The sequence below is a fragment of the Pleuronectes platessa genome, chromosome 23 (genome assembly GCF_947347685.1).
Source record: "Pleuronectes platessa chromosome 23, fPlePla1.1, whole genome shotgun sequence".
Classification (NCBI taxonomy): domain Eukaryota; kingdom Metazoa; phylum Chordata; class Actinopteri; order Pleuronectiformes; family Pleuronectidae; genus Pleuronectes; species Pleuronectes platessa.
The window spans coordinates 2,517,742-2,537,511 of record NC_070648.1 but is presented as its reverse complement, the minus strand read 5'-3'; the positions used below and the strand labels follow the sequence as shown (position 1 = coordinate 2,537,511).

General features: G+C 44.3%; 1 protein-coding gene across 1 annotated transcript in view; it reads right to left on the bottom strand.

The window, feature by feature from the left end:
• The window catches only part of LOC128430401 (dachshund homolog 2), a 57,016-nt gene extending 52,964 nt beyond the window's left edge, over positions 1–4,052 (bottom strand). The window contains exon 1 of the mRNA XM_053416445.1: positions 3,224–4,052. Within this exon, the coding sequence (XP_053272420.1) occupies positions 3,224–3,861 (638 nt within the window). The 5' untranslated portion in view covers positions 3,862–4,052. The remainder of the gene's footprint in view (positions 1–3,223) is intronic.
• Positions 4,053–19,770: the final 15,718 nt, after the last annotated feature.

Below are 19,770 nucleotides of genomic sequence, written 5' to 3'. Positions count from 1 at the left end.
CACATGATCCATTATCACCCCTGACATGTACCGCTGAGCGTGTGTGTGTGTGTGTGTGTGTGTGTGTGTGTGTGTGTGTGTGCAGAGGAGAAACAGATATGGTTGAGAGGCGGAGGGTGAGATAAAGGGAGAAAGTGTGAGTGGGTGATAAAAAGAGTCAAGAATAATGAAAGACAAAGAAGAGAGAGAAGAGATGGACGCAAACAAATAAAGACTGTGTGCGTGTGTGTGTCTGTGTGCGCGCGTGTGTGTGTCACTCCCCAACTCCTCTGCAACACAATACGTTAATAATTAGCCGATACTGAACAACTTTCACCTAAAACTGTCGTCGCTGCATGAAAACTTTTTCCCCCCCGACTTCTCTTTCTTCCCTCAGCCGGGCTGCGTTCACAGGGACGACAAAATCTCTAAGTTACAACCGACAAGAAACGACACAATCCATCGTGTCACGGTCTTTTAATTGTGTTTATTGCTTTATATACAGGTCACTGCTGATTGGACGACACCTCTGACACACCCACCAAACGAGGCAAACATGCTGTTCAATAAGGAAACTGAAACAAAATGGTGCAAAGCGTTCATATCACCATAAACACCTTCATACAAAGGAAAGAAAATACACAATTGTATTTTTGGACGTGAAAACGTTTTTAAGTTACTTTACTTTTTTACTGTTGCTGCTTTTACGAAGCCCCCTGCACTTCCTGCTTCCTGTGGCTCCGCCCACAGAGTCTTCAACAGGAAGTGGTCTCACCTGAGTCCCTGTGGACAAAGAGCCACATGGTGGACGAGGCCTCGACCTTCAGCACCGTGAGTTTGTCTCGTTCATTGGTTTAAACATCAGAGGAATCTGATTTACGTTCCGTGGGGTCGTGTTCAATGTTTCACTGAAGGTTAATTTTTTACTTTATTGGCAGATTTTGAGGTTTTAAGTTTTGTAGTTTGTTTACTCATTCAACCGGAGGTGGATTCATGTAATGAACACGGAGCAGAAAGAATGTAGAAAAATGTTCCTTTGTAAAGTTTGTAAAAGTTTCGTTAGAGAAAACTTTGGAAGATAGCCATGCTAATTTTCCGCTTGTTTTTCAGGCTACAGTCGTCACCAGTGTTTTACCATCCAAACAACTGCTCTCTCGTCTTCTCCTACTGTCCACCGGGGGCGCCGGAACAGGGTAGGTAAAGCGGGGGGAGTCACCTGGGGCCTACTTTTGATAATAAAAGAATAATTTGAAAATCAAAATGATGTGGTTTTATATACGAGTGATATTATGGTATCAAATGAACTTCGATGAAATTCTGTCATTAATTCTCAAAGCAGTTTTAATTCAGAGTCTGAGGTTCTTCTCATTGATTCAGGACATTTTTATTATTGTATTTTGTTCGCTGTCGTCAATGCGTTTCCGGAAATAATCTAAAGCACCTGAACATAAACATCCTCCTCCTGGTTTACTGAAGTTAATCTTTTCTCCTGAAAAACTGCAACCAATCGTGAGTGAGGGAGTTTTTAAAAGTGTCTTTTTAGTTTTTTTGTCATATATTTGCTTGATTTAAAAGTTCAGCTGAATAATCTCTCAGCAGCTGCTGTTAGAAATGTTCAGATATTACTGGATTCATTTGATTTTGAAAGACGGTTCTCAGGCAACTTTTGTTTTCACACATGCAGCATCTTTTTATATTCTGTGTTTTCAAACGGGATGTATGGACATTAATTTAAAATAGACATTTGACGTGATCAAGAAGTTCAGCCTCCAACATGCAGATATTTTAAAAGTGACATATTTATTATCTCTGATCTGAACTTCAACATCGAACTGACTCATTTGAAAATGGTGCAGACTTGCATGGGGTCACTGAGAAGCTTTAATTTGAAAGTTTGAAGTCAAATTAACAGTGTGGAAGAGCAGGTGACAGGAAGTCGCACACGTACAGTTAAACGTGCTGTAAAACAACTGTTTACACACACACACAGCAGTGGTTATGAGTGTGATCATCTTTCTCATAAGAAAAAATCAACAGAAGCTGCAGGTTGTTTTCTGTCCGTTTGTACTTTACACAAAAGATGGAACCAGCCGGGAACGGAACAGGAAGTCACGTTAAAGAATAAAACTGAATCCCAAAAATATCAGCAGCCACAAAATGAAACGATGAAACACAAAAGTTCTAACCACAAAAACCAGAGGAAAAACTATCAGTTGGACAAATGTTTAAATAGTAGCAGCTCTTTGAAATTTTTGAAACATCCAGTAAATATAAAAATCACTTAAATCTTCACAAATGCACCTGAAGAGTTTGAGATGATGGTTAGTCAAATGTTTTCTAAATGTATGGAAATATTAAATATATGTTTTGGAAATTAAGCCTTGTTATCAGCTCTGTGTTTTCTTAATATCCTGCACCTGAATCTTTACACCTGAACACCCAGGACTGTGTGAGAGCAGCAGGATTTACAGAAGAGACAGAGCCTCAGATTCAGAGGACGCCTCGAATAAACCTAAATCTTATATAAATGTAATAGAAATTGACATTTTAGACATTTCCTGCAAGATAAAGTCACTAAAAACCCTCACGATAGGTGTTGGAGACTCATTATTTAAAGTGGAGCCGCAGATTCAGAGGAAAACTTCACTTACGTTCTAGAAATATTGGAGATTTATGAAACAAATGTCATGGAAATTAGGCCTTAATAATATCTTTATACGTTTTAGAGATACCCTCCAAAATAAAGTCACTTATATCTTAACAGAAACACCACAGATTCTGAGGGAAACTGATTAAATAAGACATTTCTGGCTCTAATGAGTCTTCTGGATATTTAAAACAAATATCCTGCTAAATTAAAGGATTTCAAGTATAATTGGAGCCACAGATATAAAGAAAACTTTAGGTGGAGTTAGAGAAGTGTTAAATAAATGTTAAATAGCTGAAGCTTCGGCAAAATGAGCTCTGTACAATAAAAAAGAAACCCTGCAAAATAAAATCACTAAAAACTCCTCAAGCACAAGTGTTGGAGACGCAGGAATTTCAGTAATTATATGAGAAAACTTCATCTAAAGTCAGATTGATGTTAAGTCAATGAAGCCCACAAATATGAATCACAAATATCCTGCAAAGTAAAGTCACTAAAGTCCGTAGAATCTGCAGAGCCGCCCCTGGAGGCTGCTCCCCTGTGCAGCTCCACTGGTGTAAACCTGCTAATCGATGGTGAGACTGGCGGACCACTGACCTGGCGCTGGTGCAGTCCTGGTACAGCGTCTCGAAGTCCCGCCTGGAGATGAGCTTGCAGCGGTTCACCCCGGGCTGGATGGCGCCGAGCCCCCGCAGGACGCGCACCTGCTCCACGGTGCACACCACCGGCGCGATGTCCAGGCGCTTGAGCTTGGTGTAGACGGTGTGCAGCCCCCCCACCAGGTGCTTCAGGAACAGGTCGAACACCTGCGGGAGGCAGATCAGCTCCTGGCCGTCCACGCCGAAGCTGGCCACCTTCACCCCGTGCACCTCCACCAGCTTGCACTCGCTGCACAGACCCGGGCCGGACGAGGTCTGCGCCATGCCGGGGGAGCCGGGGGTCAGGCCGGCCGAGCTGAGCGAGCCGAGCCCGCTGAGAGGACCGGACACCAGCGGGGCCGAGCCGCCGTTGCCCAGGCCGGCCAAGGCGCCCCCTGCTCCGGGCAGGAAGGCGCTGAGCATGGTGCTGGTGAGCCGCGGGGACAGGGACAGCGGGTGGGAGTTGGCGAGCGGGCTGGAGGTGCCGCTGGAGGCCACCGAGCTGTGGAGCGCGTCGGGGGCCGAGCGGTAGAGCGCGACCGGAGTTTGGGTGCCCGAACCCGGCGTGAGCAGCGGAGGGGAGCCGGGGAGCGACATGGAGGTGTCGGTGGTGGAGGCGCACTCTCCTCCTCTCTTCCTCTCACACTTTCTCCTCCTGCTACTCGCTCCAGTTGGGGGGGGGAACAAAAAACACTTGTGCGTCTCTTTCTCCGCTTTTCTTTCACTTTTTCCTCCTCTTCTTCTTCTCTCGTCTTATTTCTCCTCCTCTCTCCCGTCACTCGCTCCTCTCTCCCGTCACTCGCTCCTTTCTCCCTCCGCAGCGGGCGCTCGGTGCCGGTTAGTCGGTGCGCGGATCGCGGACTGTCCGGTCTGCGCGTAAAAGACACTGGATCCGACTCCAGGTCAGCCCCGAGCCCCGCCTCCGTCAGACTGGCAGCCCGGAGAGCCAATCAAAGAGGCCCTCGTGCAGGACTGGAGGTGTGATTGGTGAGGAGAGAAGGTGTGTGTGTGTGTGTGTGTGTGTGTGTGTGTGTGTGTGTGTGTGTGTGTGTGTGTGTGTGTGTGTGTGTGTGTGTGTGTGTGTGTGTGTGTGTGTGTGTGTGTGTGTGTGTGTGTGTGTGTGTGTGTGTGTGTGTGTGTGTGTGATCTGCTGTTCCATAAACTTTCTCACGGAAGTTTTTATTTTTTTTCTTCTTCTGCAGCTTTGTTTTTTTCGACTCCTGCTTTGTGTGCACGTGACTGCATGTGTGTGTATGCGTGTGGTTGTGTGTGTGTGTGCACGCGCGTGTGTGTCCAGTTGTGGCTCAAACGCGAGCTCTGGTGGTGAGACGGACGCATGCTCCTCCTGATGAGGGAAGGAGGGATGAGAGCACAGGTGGAGGAGAAGAACTGAGGGAAGGAGGGAGAGGAAGGAGAGGAGGAAATAAGGGAGTGAAGAAAATTAGAAAAGAAAGAAGGGAGGTATAGGATGGGTGCATGAAAGACAAAAAGCAATTGGAAAGAGGGGGAGAACTATGGATGATACAGGGATGAAAAAGAAGTTGGCAAAGAAAGATGGGAAGGAATGAGGGATGGATTGAATAAAAGAAGAAAAAGTAGATGGAAGGAAGGAAGGAAGGAAGGAAGGAAGGAAAGAAAGGAAACATTTCGGATAGAAGGATGAGGAAAGAAGGATGGAGGCTGAAGGAAGGAAAAGGATGGATGTTTTTAAAGAAGGGCAAATTGGAGATAAGGAAAAGAGGAGAAGAAACAAAATGAAGTGGTGATAATTATCATCATAAAAGAAGAAAAGAATGAAAAGAGAAAAAGACTCAGAGAGAATTTAGTGTGTGTGTGTGTCTGTGTGTCTCAGTGTGTGTGTGTGTGAGCAGCTAAATGGGATTGAGTGGTGTGGATTACACACAGACAGGGTTTTATAATCCCGTGTAATCTCATTACACCGAGAAACTGCAACTGAATGAAAAGCGAGAGAAATAGACAGAGAGGGAGAAAGAGGATGAGACGGTTTTTCATAAAAAAAAAGAATAAATTGAATCTGAACATCAGCGTCGCACAAACCAATCGTGAGGCTGCGTCTTCACAGTAAAAGATGGTGAAACCCGGGGCTTTTATTGTGAAGGTTGGCGTTGACCCTTACTACGTTTTGATGCTTTATACTGTAAATAAGACCCAGGTGAAGGAGGGATGAGGGGGTCAAGGAGACGAGGTGGGACAGCAAAGAGGAAAAAGACAAAGGTAAAGGTAAAGAAAGGAAGAGGTGGCACGGAAACAGATTTAAAAAAGGAGTCTGAGGGACATAAGAACAATGATTTTCCTCTCAGGACCAATAAAGATCAAGCTGGACTCGAGTTGGAAGGAGGACGGGCGGACAGAGAGAGAGATGAGGTCTCAGTGGAGGTGAATGTCCCTCAGCGGGGTTATAATGACCCATGTGAACTTGGAGTTGGACTTCGGGGCGTTGAGAGCGAGGAGGAGAGGAAGAGGAGTAAACGAGTCGAGATGGAGGAGGATGAGGTGAAGAGGAGGTGACAAGAGAGTGAGAGGACGAAAGTGGAAAAACGTGTCTGCAAAACGCTTCTCGACCCCTGAGAGACGGACTGAGGACGAGACGTGTGTTGTACATGAAAGACCATTTTGCTTTCTATTGTCCTGGGTGCATTAAATAACTGGGCACCTTGCTCCTGCTGTCTCGATCCTTGCAGTGCTCCGACCCAACGAGAGCCAATCAGAGAGCTGCTGTGGACAAGTGGACAGACTCTGATTGTCCTCTGTTCACTGCAGTTCATAACGTGTCTGTCCCTTCTGAGGAGACACAACACACTTTGTGTCGTCTCTGTTTATCACACTTGTCTTCTGAGGCCCGACTGAGCGACGGCAGGGAGGTGAGATAATGTCATTTATCAGCGGAGAGAAACTCCCGGGGCGGCTGCAGGAAGTACAGCGTCCCCCTGACAGTGATGTATGTTCCAGGAAAGTTACCTGGATTTTAAATGATAAGATTAAAGTTTTACAGTGGTGCGATTGGGGGATTGTTGAAGATACAGATGAGGAATTGTTTTCTTCACATGTTCTGGTTTTACCGAAATTGTTGTTACGTTAGTGTAGAGTGGAACAATCATCAGATATCTTTGTGGTGACCTGCAGGTGGATGCTGGGCCGGTGGAGAGGCAGCGAGTTCCTGAATTAGCTCACAAGCGTCGCTCCATCTGTGGGACGTCATTGCTTCCTTTCCTAAAGACTTGCCTGTATGCTAAAGGACATAGGAAAGGAAGCATTGATGCACCTTTCCTCTGTCTTGTATATCAAACCACCATCAAAATCCAGAATGCATCATAAAGGGGGCGGATCAGGCTTTAGAGAAGCTGAAGTATGTGGCTGAGGGGGAAGAGTGGTCGTCCTCCAACCAGAGGATGAGGCAGAAGAGAATCAAGAATAGAAAAGTGCTATATAAATACCATCATCACTGGAGGGCTTTGCCCACTGGGAGCAACTGGTAGCAGCAAGATGATGGATAGCATTGATTACAGAACAAGCATGGGCCAACTATTAATGATAAGAAGACAGTAAAACAGTGTTCTTGGGGTAAAGATGCTAATAGAAGATCATCTAGTATCTCATAGAGGAAATTAAGAGTTTATGTCCTTTCAACTTATTATCACAAACCTTTACTTTACTTTACCCCTTTGATTTCTTTTTATTGTAGCCAAGACGTCTACGATTTATTGTTTAGTACATTTCATTCAGTCTGAACTTCCTCTGGACGTCTTTCATCCAAGGTCGAAGAAGCAAGACCCCGAGTTTGCAAAGGGAAGAGTCTGAAAGAGTGTTGAGAGGGTGTGAGAATGAAAAGAGATGAAGAGTGTGTAGCAGAGCTGAAATGTGAAGAAAAGAGGACAAGAGAGAAAAAGAGAGGGAGAATATTTTAGACTCGAGCGTCGGGTGACATTGGTCTGCTGGGTTTTTATCATTTTCTTTTTTTGTTTCACTTTGGGACGGAAACATGAATGAGAAAGAGCTGCAGGCTGTGTGTGTGTATGTGTGTGTCTGTCTGTCTGTCTATTCGTGTGTGTCTGCGTCTGTATGTGTGTGTATGTGTGCAAACTCTTGTCACATACACACACACACGCTGCTGCATCTCACTCATCACTAGAGGCCATCAGGATTTATTTAGCCTTTATTTATACAAGCTTAAAGTCAAACCATCCATCTCACACACAGTAGCCCCCAGCTTTCATTACCGTGTGTGTGTCTGTTTGTGTGTGTGTGTGCAGGCAGCAGATGACAACGCGTGCATGTAAGCAACTTTGTGTTTGTGATGATATACAGTAATTCTGAGACGACCAGCGTGTGTGTGTGTGTGTGTGTGCATGTGTGTGTGTGTCTTTTCCCATCATCCTCAGCACTACCTCCAGCGATGATGTTGACGACAGCGGCTCAAGTTGTGTTCTTTAATAATCTAATTCAACAACGCAATTACTAAGTGTCAAGCTGCAGAGCGAGCGTCTCCGGGCCGGTCAGAGTGACAGCGGCGCTTCGTCTCTATACGTGGACACGGAGCCTTTTGTTTTTTTCCAGCTAAATTACAAGTCAATAGATCCAACAAACATCCAATAGAATCTCTCATGAGGCGGAAAATGCTTCTGTTGAGGGTGAAATAATACAACAACAACAATTTAATAAATAAAATAGGAATAAAAACCTGTGAATTTAAATTACTGAGGAGGAAGTAGCCTGGTGATCTTGAGTGCAAGCGGGTCGTCCACTGTACAAACTGTCGGCTGTTTGATCCCAGGCTCCTTTATTCTGCAAGTTGAATAAAAGACACCGAACCCCCGAGAACACACCTGACAGCAGTTGGTGGATGGGATGTGTGTGTGTGTGGGGGGGGGGGGGGGGGGGGTATCCAGAAGCCCTGAATGAATGTGTGGAGCACTTTGAGAGGTCGTTACAACTCAGAGAGCTCTTTATAAATGCAGTCCATTTACTGTTTACTGTGCCCCCCCCCCCCCCCCCCCCTGATTCATGTAAAACTATAAAATACCCTTTCAGGAAGCTGTGGGTAATATCACAGATGTTTCAGCCTCGACTCTATTTTTCAAATCAGCCTAAAAGTTTCAAATCCGAAATAAACCTTGAGACCGAAAAGGGACAGACAGATATTTAAGCCGTAAAAAATGTTCTTGGCAGTTTCCAGTCTGGTGTAATAAAGACTGAGCTCATCCCCGTTTCCACTTCTTTCCGTCCCCGTCCCTCTCCTCCTTTCTTTTCCCCCTCTCCGTCCCCCTCTGTCCTCCACCTCTCCTTCCCTCTCTGCCCTTCATCCCCCCTTCTCTTTATCACTCTGCTCATAAAACCCGCTCATCCAGAAAGAACAGAGTTTGGAGGAGGATGGGGGAGAGAGTGGGAGAGAGAGAGGGTGAGAGAGGAAGAGAGAAATGAATGAGGGATAAAGGCAAGGACGGAAGGTAAAGAGGGAAGATGGAGAGACAGGAAGAGGAGAGACTTAAAGGAGGATACAGAGAGAATTAAGTGTCCAATCACAACAGAGTTTGTCAGAGGAATCAGATGAGTTCATTTAAAGATTAAATCACGGAATCTCAAGGAAATCTGCGTTGAGTTTCTCTTGTGGAATCGAACTTTGGGCGAAACGTGCACGGTGGCGCCGCTGAGCGATGCCCCCCCCCCCCCCCCCCCAACCCCCCCACGCCGACCTTTGAGGGAACTCGCAGCCGGAGAGTCCTAAATCGAGGCGGCTCTCATTTTAGCTGAGTCGCATCATTTAATTTCAAATAACCTGCTTTGCTGGCGTATAAACGGTTCCACCAGAGAGGAGCAGCACGGGGCAGTCAGTCACACTCACTGGTCAGTTTATTAGGTACACCCGGAGAGAAGTGAAGCAGGCCGACACAACCGTCCTGCCATAAATCCTGCATTCAAGACAGCTCCGTTTTCATGGAAACTGTTTTATAGAGGTGTTGATGCTTTACAGTCGTCTCGGTGGCTGCAGGTTGTCGAAGTATTGGGACGAAAATAAAAAATCATTAATATTATGGAGGCTGGGATAGAGGGGCCAGAGCTGCTAGAGGCCCCCGGGCTCCAGCCTTCAGTCTGAGGGGAACGTTGCTTGTTGCAAAGTCAACACACTGCCATAAATCTGAGCTCAGAAAGAGACACAAAAACAGATGTAAGCTGACAAACAAGCTAACGAACAACCTAAACAAACGAGATGCTGTGAATAGCTGTTTCCCCTGTGGTCAGTCTTAATGCTAAGCTAAGCTACAGATGACTAAACCTCATACATAGTCCTTTTAATTTCATTCTCACGAGGAAACAATTTTTTTTTTTTACCAACGCCAAAGTTCTCCTTTAGAAAAATATTAAACATCATAGTCTCTGATGTAGCCTGGGGGAGGGGGGGCTTTTACAAGCCGGTATACACAGGTAGTTACCACATCAACCAAACTTTTGTGAATTTCCTGTTTTCATAAATTAATTTTAGCACGCTACTTTTTTTTGATGTGACTGTGACATGAAAAACTGTGAAAAGAGAAGGACGGAGGAGGCAGAGAGAGAGACATAAAGAGAGAGAGAGAGAGAGAGAGACTCTCAAGGTGACGAGTCTTTGTCCTAATTCCTCTTTTAAAACCGCTAAAGAGGCCAAAAACATCTCTCTCTCTCTCTCTCTCTCTCTCTCTCTCTCTCTCTCTCTCTCTCTCCCCTTCATTCTCTTCTAATGCATCTCGCTCATCTCTCTTTTCCTTCTCCCTCCATCTTCACTAAAACAGGTTAAACCATCACCCGTCTGTCCCTCTCCCCTTCTCTCCCTCTTTTTTTTATATTTAACTCGTTCTCTTTTAGCATTTACATCCCTTCATCCCGAAGCCTCCCTCTCCCTCTCTCTCTCTCACTCTCCCTCTCCCTCTCTCTCTCTCTCTCTCTGTTCCTGTCGCCTTTGCCAGCAGCGATGTCTTCAAACTCTGATTGATGATGGTTGCCGTCGGTTAACGTTGTGTCCTGCTTTTCTGTTTTTACCAAAATACTTTTTTTTTTCTTTCTCTCTCTCTCTCATCTCTCGTCCCTCCCTCCCTCTCTCTCTCTCTCTCTCTCTCTCTCTCTCCCTCTCTCTCTCTCTGTCCTCTCAAAACTTTTTCAACTTGTTTTTAAAGTGCTGATATGAAAGCTGCCCCCTGCTGGGTCATGTATGTGTGAGCGGGGCTCAAAGTGACGCAAAGGACTTTCTCTTCACGACCATGAAAAGTATGCAGTTGAAATTACGACGTTGGGTTTAACAGTGTATGTTTGTGGAGTCCAGACAATATGCATTTTTTTTTTTTTTTAAAGGGTCAAGCCTCAGGTTTAATGTGAGGAGGTTTACATCGATGTGTGGGAGATATCGTGAATTCAACGTTTAATCGATTACACAGACTTGATCCTGGATGCCTCCGATTATCCAGATCCAGACGTAGCGTTGTTTGGGCCCCGATTTAACCCACATCACCAAAGACAAAGGATTTGTGCACAGGTGTAGTATAAAGTCGAAAACAGAGGCGGATCGACCGAGAGGACCAAGTCATTCCAGCGAATCAAGAGTCGCTCTCCAGGATCCACAAGATCCAAAACTTCAGCTGGAGCTTCAACACTCCGACAGAGTTCTGGAACAAATCCTACTGAGTTATGGATGAAATCATGGAGCTCGACCTTCATTAATAATGATGCTGAGTTTATTTGAAAGAAACCCAGACAGATGGTCGAGGGCTTGATCCACTCGATCGCTAACATATGTCGTTTTTGGGACGAATCTCTCGCTTGTGATCGCTGAGGGCAAAATAAAATAAATAAAGGGCTCCGCACAAGAAATGTACATAAGAGTGAGACTGAGTGAGATATAGATGGAAAGATGGATAGAGTCATTGATGAAGAGCGTTACTGGATGTGTTTTTTAATGTTTATTTCATTATTAACATATAATCAGTGCCATCAATCACTGTGACAGCCACCTATTGTCAGCCTGACTGTCACACCGCGCCGCTGTGTGTGTGTCTGTGTGTGTCTGTGTGTGTGTGAGTGTGTGATAAACAGAGAGAGGCATGTGAAACAGTGAACGTGCATTTGACGCAATTATAACAAGGTGTGTAAAATCAATAGTCCCCATCTTTGGGCGATGGACAAAGGAGGCAGCGCTAGGAGACGAGGGAGGGAAGGATGAAAGGGAGGAAGTAGCCGAGAGAGGAAGAAAGGATGGAAAGATGAGTGGAAGTGGAAAAGGAAAGAACTGGGATATAAAAAGAAGAGATTAAAAGCAAAAGGACAAAGTGAAGGACAGAAAGACGAAGAACGAATCGATATTATATTTAACTTCATCACTCGGAGCTCCAAGTGAAACCAGTGTCGTGAAGGTCAAAGGTCACGAAGAGGGGTTTAGCTTCCATGCTAATGGTAAAGAGGACATCCAGGATCCGGGGACAAAAAGTGAAGACAATGCAGAAGTCCCTCAAACCCTGTTTTCTGATGTCTCACACAGAGCGTCCCGAAAATATAAATATGCAGTTTTATTTCAGGATATATGTGTGTATTATCATTTACACCTTAGACTTCCCTGTAAAAGTATCACAGTACACTAGAGTCAATTCTGATCCGTGCCTCAGGTACAAAAACAAAATCCCTGGGTGTTGCTGGTTGAAATCCCAGCCAGGAAACTGACATCACAACCTCGGGAATGTCTCAAACTGAGTATTTGATTGAAGGAATGTGTTTTTCAGGAAACTACCACTCGTCCCCTTAGCTGCATTAAACAGAGTCGATCAGGAACTCGTTAAGAAGCAAACATTAAACAAAATAAATCAGAGTGGAAAAACACCTTCAATGGAATAAATCAAACCCAAAGCCGATTGTTGTTGGGGGACGAGGGAGGTGTGTGTGTGCTCGGGCGTCCCCAGGTGGTGCTGCACATTTCATTTCCCCCAAAAAACATATAATTAAATAACAGCAAAAATCAACAGGGACTCGGAAATGGCAGAGGAAGAGGGAAGGCGTTTGGACGAGGGCTCGTTTTTTAAATTCGACTCGGGTAAAAAAGAAAAAACGAACTTTATTGATCCGGGTGCCAAACGGAATTACGGAAACGAACCCGGAGCTTTGAAGAGAAGTTTAGCTGTCGTTATCGTAAGCCCCTATAATCCATCATATCTGGGAAATCAAATTAACATATATTTACACGAACACACACACACACACACACACACACACACACACACACTTAGACACAAGCTCTCACATAATTTCTCTGTCTCTCTCACACACACTCACACAGAGGCCAAATCATTAGTTGTAGGTTAATTAGTGTTATAATGAATAACCCAGCAGACTTGTGTGTGTGTGTGTGTGTGTGTGTGCACGTGTGTGTGTGTGTGTGTGTCTGTGTGTGTGTGTGTGTGTGTAGGATGGGCGTAACGAGGGGTCGGGAGTTAAATCATATTAATTTCAACATTGATTAAGCAATAAAAAAGACTTTTAACTAGCGGGGGTGTATATCACTTCACCACACAGGCATCACAATTTAAATCTATGTATTAATTAAAGTGCGTGTGTAAGTGTGTGTGTGTGTCTGTGTGTGTGTGTGTGTGTCGCGGAGCTTGACGCCGCGGTTTCTAGAGCGAGAAAGGGATCAACACTCTCTAGCAGAGATAAAGAGCGGGAGTGAGAGATTTGAAGGAGAGTGATAGCACAACATGGATGTGATTCAGAGAAAAGGAGCAGAGGAAGTAGAAGAAGAAGAAGAAGGGAGCAGGATCGAGGGGATGTGTGAGAGGTATAGATAAAATGAAAGAAAAGAATGAGGGAGGAAAGAGGGGAGGGAAGGGGGAGACTGACTGCTGTGTGATTGGATAAGCGCCAGTGACTCTTTGAAATTGCGATCTCCTCAGATACGCATTTCAACGTATAGCTTAACTTTTCTCATATAGATAACAGCCTCGTTAGCCGAAAAAACTTTTGCCCGGGCACCAACTTGAAAGCCGTCGATCGAGGCGTTTACGCTTTAATTTCCGATTCGGGATTTGGTGACTGATCTGCTTTGAAGGGTTTTCCATTTTTTTTTTATGTGAAAAGATGCGAGAGGAAGTGATGTTTTTTTATGGCCGCGGAACTTGGTGCAGGTTCACGTGGCGGCGACGGGGGGTTTCTCAGAGAACCGGTATGGGACGCAACAAGAGGTGGAGAGTAATTGAGTCCTAACCGCGTTGCTGGAGCGCCGCGGTGAGTTATTGGCTGTGTGAGGCTGCCAAGGCTTTCCCGAGACCCTGCGAGGCCTCGCTGAAGGTAAGCTCAATAAAACACCGCGAGCTGGAAGGTTAAACCTGCGGCAGGTGAGATTCTAAGGCTAAAATATGCTCGTCTTATCAAGAGAGATCACAAAGTTCAGTCTGCGGGAGGAGAGAGCTGGAAGAGAAACAGATTCCAAATGACCTTTATTTAACCTCTATCCAGGAACGACAAAGAAGAAGACAAGAGGAATACTGTAAATACACGGAACATGGAACCAAAATAAGAAAGAGGAATGAAAAGAAATCATGTCAAACAAACAGATTGATGTTTGCAGTAAAATTAGAACGGGAGTATTTCAGATCGTCAGTATCCCATCAGAACATCCTGGATACGTTTGCCGCCATCTTGTGTTGTCTACGTAATCCGGAGTCAGAGTCGTACTGATCAGGTGATGAGGTATCAACACTCGACCAATCACGAGTCAGTCTCAGCTGTCAATCACAACATTTCCATGGTTGTTCTTCCTCTTTATTCGTGGTCTTTGGGTTCGAGAGCAAGACTTGTTGATTTCACGTTCAGAGTTTAAGTCGCTTTCACTCTAAACCCTGCGCTTGTTCTCAGATATTTTGTCGTTTGTTCAGTTTATTCAGCTTCAGCTCTTCTCTCAGTACACCTGGTTGGAGAATCGAGCGTGAACGCAAGGAGGAGAGCTGAAGCTTGAGTGCAGGATATTTGAGTGCAAGCTCACAGTTTGAGCAGAAGCAGATTATTCGTATTCTTTTTCTTATCCGTTAACCGTACGTCTCTGTTGCTTTTGTTGAGTTCAGAGCAGTTGAAGTTCTGGGGCTTCATTAGAAGAGCTCACATACTTCTGTTAACGCCCAGGTGAAATTCCAGCTTTGAGTCCACCTCGCTGTGTGTGTGCGTGTGTGTGTGTCTCTCTTTGTGTGTGTGTGTGTGTGTCTGTGTGTGTCAGAGAGAATATCCTTTAAAAATCCACTGTCTCTTTCTGGCAGGTTTGAGGAGGAAACACTTCAGCCGAGCCAGTTTGTCTCCATGGAGATCGGTGTTTACCAGCAGAGACACCATCAGGACGACGTGAGCAGAACATCAGCATCGCTCTGCTACACCAGTTCAAACTGGTGTTACACAGCCAAGGAACAAAGTGAAAGACTCGTCAGTTTAAAGAATAAAACTAAAATGTGGCATCCAGTTCTATAGTTTATTATATATATGTTACATATTCTTATTAACTTCTCTCTGTATGTTTTATTGCATTGTGAACACATTTTTATTTAACTTTTATATTTCTTTAAAAGGTCTGTGTGCATATTTCTATTTTTGGTTGGAGCAATTGTCACAAAATCCAATAAAATATTTCTGATTAATTTGATTAATCAGATTATTTGATTTTAGTGGTGTGTGTGTATTTTAAATGTGTCTCTTTGCACAAACACATTTGTGTTTGTTGCGTTTTACGTGTTAGTTTCATGTTACATGTTTTTTGGTGTTTAATTGAATCAACCATGAAACTGATCAATAGCCGATGTAATGTATTGGTGTTCAGGTTTTAACACAGTCCACTTTTGTGTGCGTGTCTGTGTGTGGGTGTGGATGGGTGTGGGTGTGTGTGTGTGTGAGTGTGTGTGTGTGTGACAGTGAGTGTTAATCTAACCAGTATAGTTAATATGTTGTTCTCATACTCTATTAGCCACTGTTGACAGCTGATGATTGATCTTCTCATCATTTCTCCCTCCAACACCCTGCGGAGACTCTGTGTGTGTGTGAGTGCGTGTGTGTGTGAGTGCTTGTGTGTTTGTGTGCGTGTGTGTGTTTGTGCGTGTGTGTGTGTGTTTAAACCTGGCGTGTCTTTGCCTGAATTCCCGTGATCTGAGCTTGTTTGTACCAGCTCTCATTTCACCGCTGCTGTAGCTGGTTGAGATTTTCTGATTAAACATTCAGTTGAAAGAAAAACAAAGTAAAACGACTCCTTGACGTTTTTTTTAAATCGAACCATAAAGGAGGAAATAGAACATTTGTTTGGGACTACTTTCAGTGGTGGATGAATCCACGTTTGCTTCACGGGACAGTGTGTGTGTTCACAGTAACGAGGGAAACACGTTTTTGGAGAGTAACTGCTTTGGATATACGCACACACTCGATACGCACACACTCCAACAAACATGTATGTTTTTATTCAACTTTAAATCAATCTTTACAAGCTTAACATTTTTGGGAGCAGCATCTAGTGGACGTTAGTGGTACTGTCTATCATGAGAATCCACAAACATCTTAATCGCCCCCTGGTGGCTGGCTGCAGTATAGGTCATAAACCCATCTCCTCCATGTTAGCAGATAGGACATGGACAGTAGAAAAATTATATTTTATCAGAGCAATTACCCTATTTGGAACAAATACACACTCATCACTCAGGTGTGTGTGAGGGTGTGTGTGTGTGTGTGTGTGTGTGAAGCGGCATTAATGGAAAAATCGCATCAAACTAAAAATACTATTGACTCTCAAACAGGAAACTACAGCAGCACTCCTTTCTTTGACCTCCTTAATGATCCATTACAGCAGCTTGTTTGTGTGTGTGTGTGTGTGTGTGTGTGTGTGTGTGTGTGTGTGTGTGTGTGTGTGTGTGTGTGTGTGTGTGCGTGTGCGTGCGTGTGTGTGTGTGCGTGCGCTCTGACCTTTCCCCAGTGTTAGCCGGTTGGAGCCATCACAGGAGGTATTAATGGACTAATCACATTAAACAGAGAATCATTAATCATCTCCCCTCAGCGCTGTCACTGCCACGCAACGCCTAATCAACTCTATTGTTTACACACACACCTCACACACACACACTCACACACACACTGGCATGGGGCTGCCACTGAGCACACACACACACACGCACACACACACACAAACTGTGTGCAACTGTGCATACAGGACACACAAAAACATGAAATGTGTAGTTTTGTAGCAAAAAAGACAGAAAATGCATCAACCTGAATCTTAATCATCTTCTTTCTTCTATTATTTCTCTATTATCACATTTTACGTCCTCTGATAATTTTTCCTGTCCATTTCTCTCCATTTTCTGTCATTTCTTTTCTTTCCCTCTCTCTTCGCTCATATCTACTGTCCATCTTTATCCTTATCACCCCTCTTTCTATCTCTCTCTCTCTTCCCTCCCTCCCTCTCTCTCCATCTTTCATCCTCTTCACTTTGTACCGTTTTTTGCTGATTCAGCAGCAGCGTCATTAAGATGCCGGGTAAAAGGCAAAGACGCACACACACACACACACACACACACACACACACACACACACACTTTGCATCTCTAATAAACACACACATACAGCTCTAAGTGACACGATGCTGAGTGAAGCTAAACGCCTGAAACTTTGTCTCAGTTCTTATTGAAAGATGTTTCAGTGAATGTCACTAAAATTATCTAAAAAATGTCATGATGTCTCAGAATTGATTATTTTAGAAGTTTAAGCTCCTGTTTAATCACATTTTAACCTAAATGGACAATAACTCGGAAAAGACATAACGTAAATCACGTATCAACACTTCCTCCTCCCTCTGTACAAAAATGAAGCCAAAACATATCGGATCTGAACGCTGCCATCTTTAATTCTTTTGGAGTCAGAGTCTCTGGAGTCGTGATCGTGGAGCAGAGTCACTCACGTAACTCGACACTGAGAAAACCACAGAGCAGCGTTTCAATGGGAGGTCAGAGGTGGAGGGATGAATCCAGATGTGACAGATGATGAAAGTAAAACAATTTGAAGCTGATATTTTCCTGAGAGACGGAGGAATGTTTTCTCTCTCTCTCTCTAAAGAGCTGCCATGTGAACACGGCTCAGATCTTCCACCTCCTCGTCCACGCCGACCATCAAAGTCCTGGAAAGAGTGAGCGTGAGAGTGATTAGACACGGACGGAGGGAGGAGCGGAAGGAAAGAACGGGGGAATTCCTTCACTGGAAACCTCCGTCTGCTGCACCTGCCGACACACAGGACAGGACAGAATCAAAAAGAGGGGAAGGAGAGGAAGAACAGACCAAAGGTGTCAGGGAGGAGATGAAGAAGAGAAGGAGAAAGAAAGAAAGATTCATTTGAATTTGAAAAAAAAATACAGGAGATAAAGAAATAAGAAGAAAATAAACAAGGAAAAAACAATGGATGGAAGTCGTATGAAAAAAGGAGGATGAATAAATACATATATAAATGAATAACAGGCAATAAATAAGGTAATTTTTGTTGTTTCCCAGAGAAATTAAATAGATATTCAGTGAAAATAAAGGTCATAATTACAAATCTCACAAACAAGCAAAGTTATTGTTGAGACCAGGAAACATTTTTGTGGTAGAGAAAGAAAGAAAAGGTTGACAAAGTGAAAAGAGAGTAAGAGCTGAGGGAGGAACGCAGAGAACAAGGAAGAGTGTCGGTGTCTAATTTGTAAGATGAGAGAGGGAGAGTTAACCAAGTGGAAAACACCATCTAGAAAACTATGATTAAACCCTTCCACTGTAATAATGAGATCTACCGCAATCCTTTTAACATTTTCTGTAACCGTATAAATTTGAGGTCAAGTCAAATCATTTTAAAGACGTGTAATTTAAGTCTGAGTCTTACTGTGTTTTAATCACTTTGTGGGCTATTGAAGTGTGTGTGTGTGTGTGTGTGTGTGTGTGTGTGTGTGCGTGTGTGTGCGTGTGTGTGTGTGTGTGTGTGTGTGTGTGTGTGTGTGTGTGTGTGTGTGTGTGTGTGTGTGTGTGTGTGTGTGTGTGTGTGTGTGTGTGTGTGTGTGTGTGTGTGTGTGTGTGTGTGTGTGTGTGTGTGTGTGTGTGTGTGTGCGGGTGTGTGTAAAGCTCGTCCAAATTCCTGAGCACAATCTCTTCTTTTCTTCCTTTTTAATCTTCTGCGTGTTTTCATATTGAATTTTTTGGCATTTCCTTTGATTTCTCTATTTGTCCTTTGATGTTTGTTTTCGTCGTGATTTGGGATCTTAGGATTAAGCCCTTACGTGAAACTGTACGAAGTCTAAAGGTCACTTTCTCAGCTGTTTCTCCGTCTTTTCACCAACAAGTGACAATAAGCTCCGCGTGTTCTCCACGTTTGAGCCAAACGACTCGAAGAAGAAGTCTAATTTTCTCGGTGTGAAATCGTCCGAGCTCATTCCTCTAACTGGCTTATGACTCGTGCACAGATTAGTCTTCGGGAGCCGTTTATGTACCAGCAATATGTGAATTAAATCCAGTGTCATGCAGCCGTAATTACTCGTTTCTCCTTTTTTCTTTTTATCTGCGTGGCTCGTGGTGAATGCGGCTCTATTTTCCGGGTGTGAAATAGGCCGCGCTAACGTGCTAACTGGCTTAGCACTGCTCTCCGCTGTCTCAGAGACAAATCCTGTGTTCTGCCCCAGAATGAATGAAAACAGATTCAACCCATTTAAATTAATGTCATTCACTCTCTCTTCTTCTGCTGCTGACTCGAAAGGACACGTTACTTTAATCTGTTGCAGGTACATTTAACTTTATATTTCATCGTAAAACGTGTAAAGATTTATTGTGGATACAAACAGGAAGTTCTGAATTCAGCGAATGCAGCTTTCAGTCAGTTCTGTGTTCGATTCCCTTTCTGCTCCTGGACTCTCTCTCTCTCACTCTTTGAGTTTGGTTCTTGTCCCATTTACTAACATGGAGGAGGCTGGGTTTATGACCTTTTCTGCAGCCAGCCTCCAGGAGGCGATCCAGACGCGACGATAACACAACAACTTTCATTTCATTTATGTCCCTTCTCCGAACTACAACTTTCTGTTTAATCCTTCCCGATGTGCCCGTCGTTAAAGTCGTCACCTCGTGGTCTCTGTTGTTGTCGAAGCTTCGCAGCCACGTCCGTCCCCTCAGTGTGAAACAGGCTCTTCAGTCGTCTTAACTGGCTTAAAGACGTCCTCTCTGTTTCAAAGACAAATCCTATTTTCAGCCCTCATCAGTCAAGAACAAACGCAGAGGATGTCTGCGTTTCAATATCTCATTTAGCCGCGCACTCACACTCTCACACATACACACACACACACACACACACACACACACACACACACACACACACAGCCTGTTGCTACAGCTGCATTTGGAGACAAATCCCTTTTTCTGCTTTGCCCTCTCAGACAAAAAACACTCGTCTCATTTCCTAACCCTGCCTGTTGCACAAGATAAAAGAGGAGTGTGTGTGTGTGTGTGTGT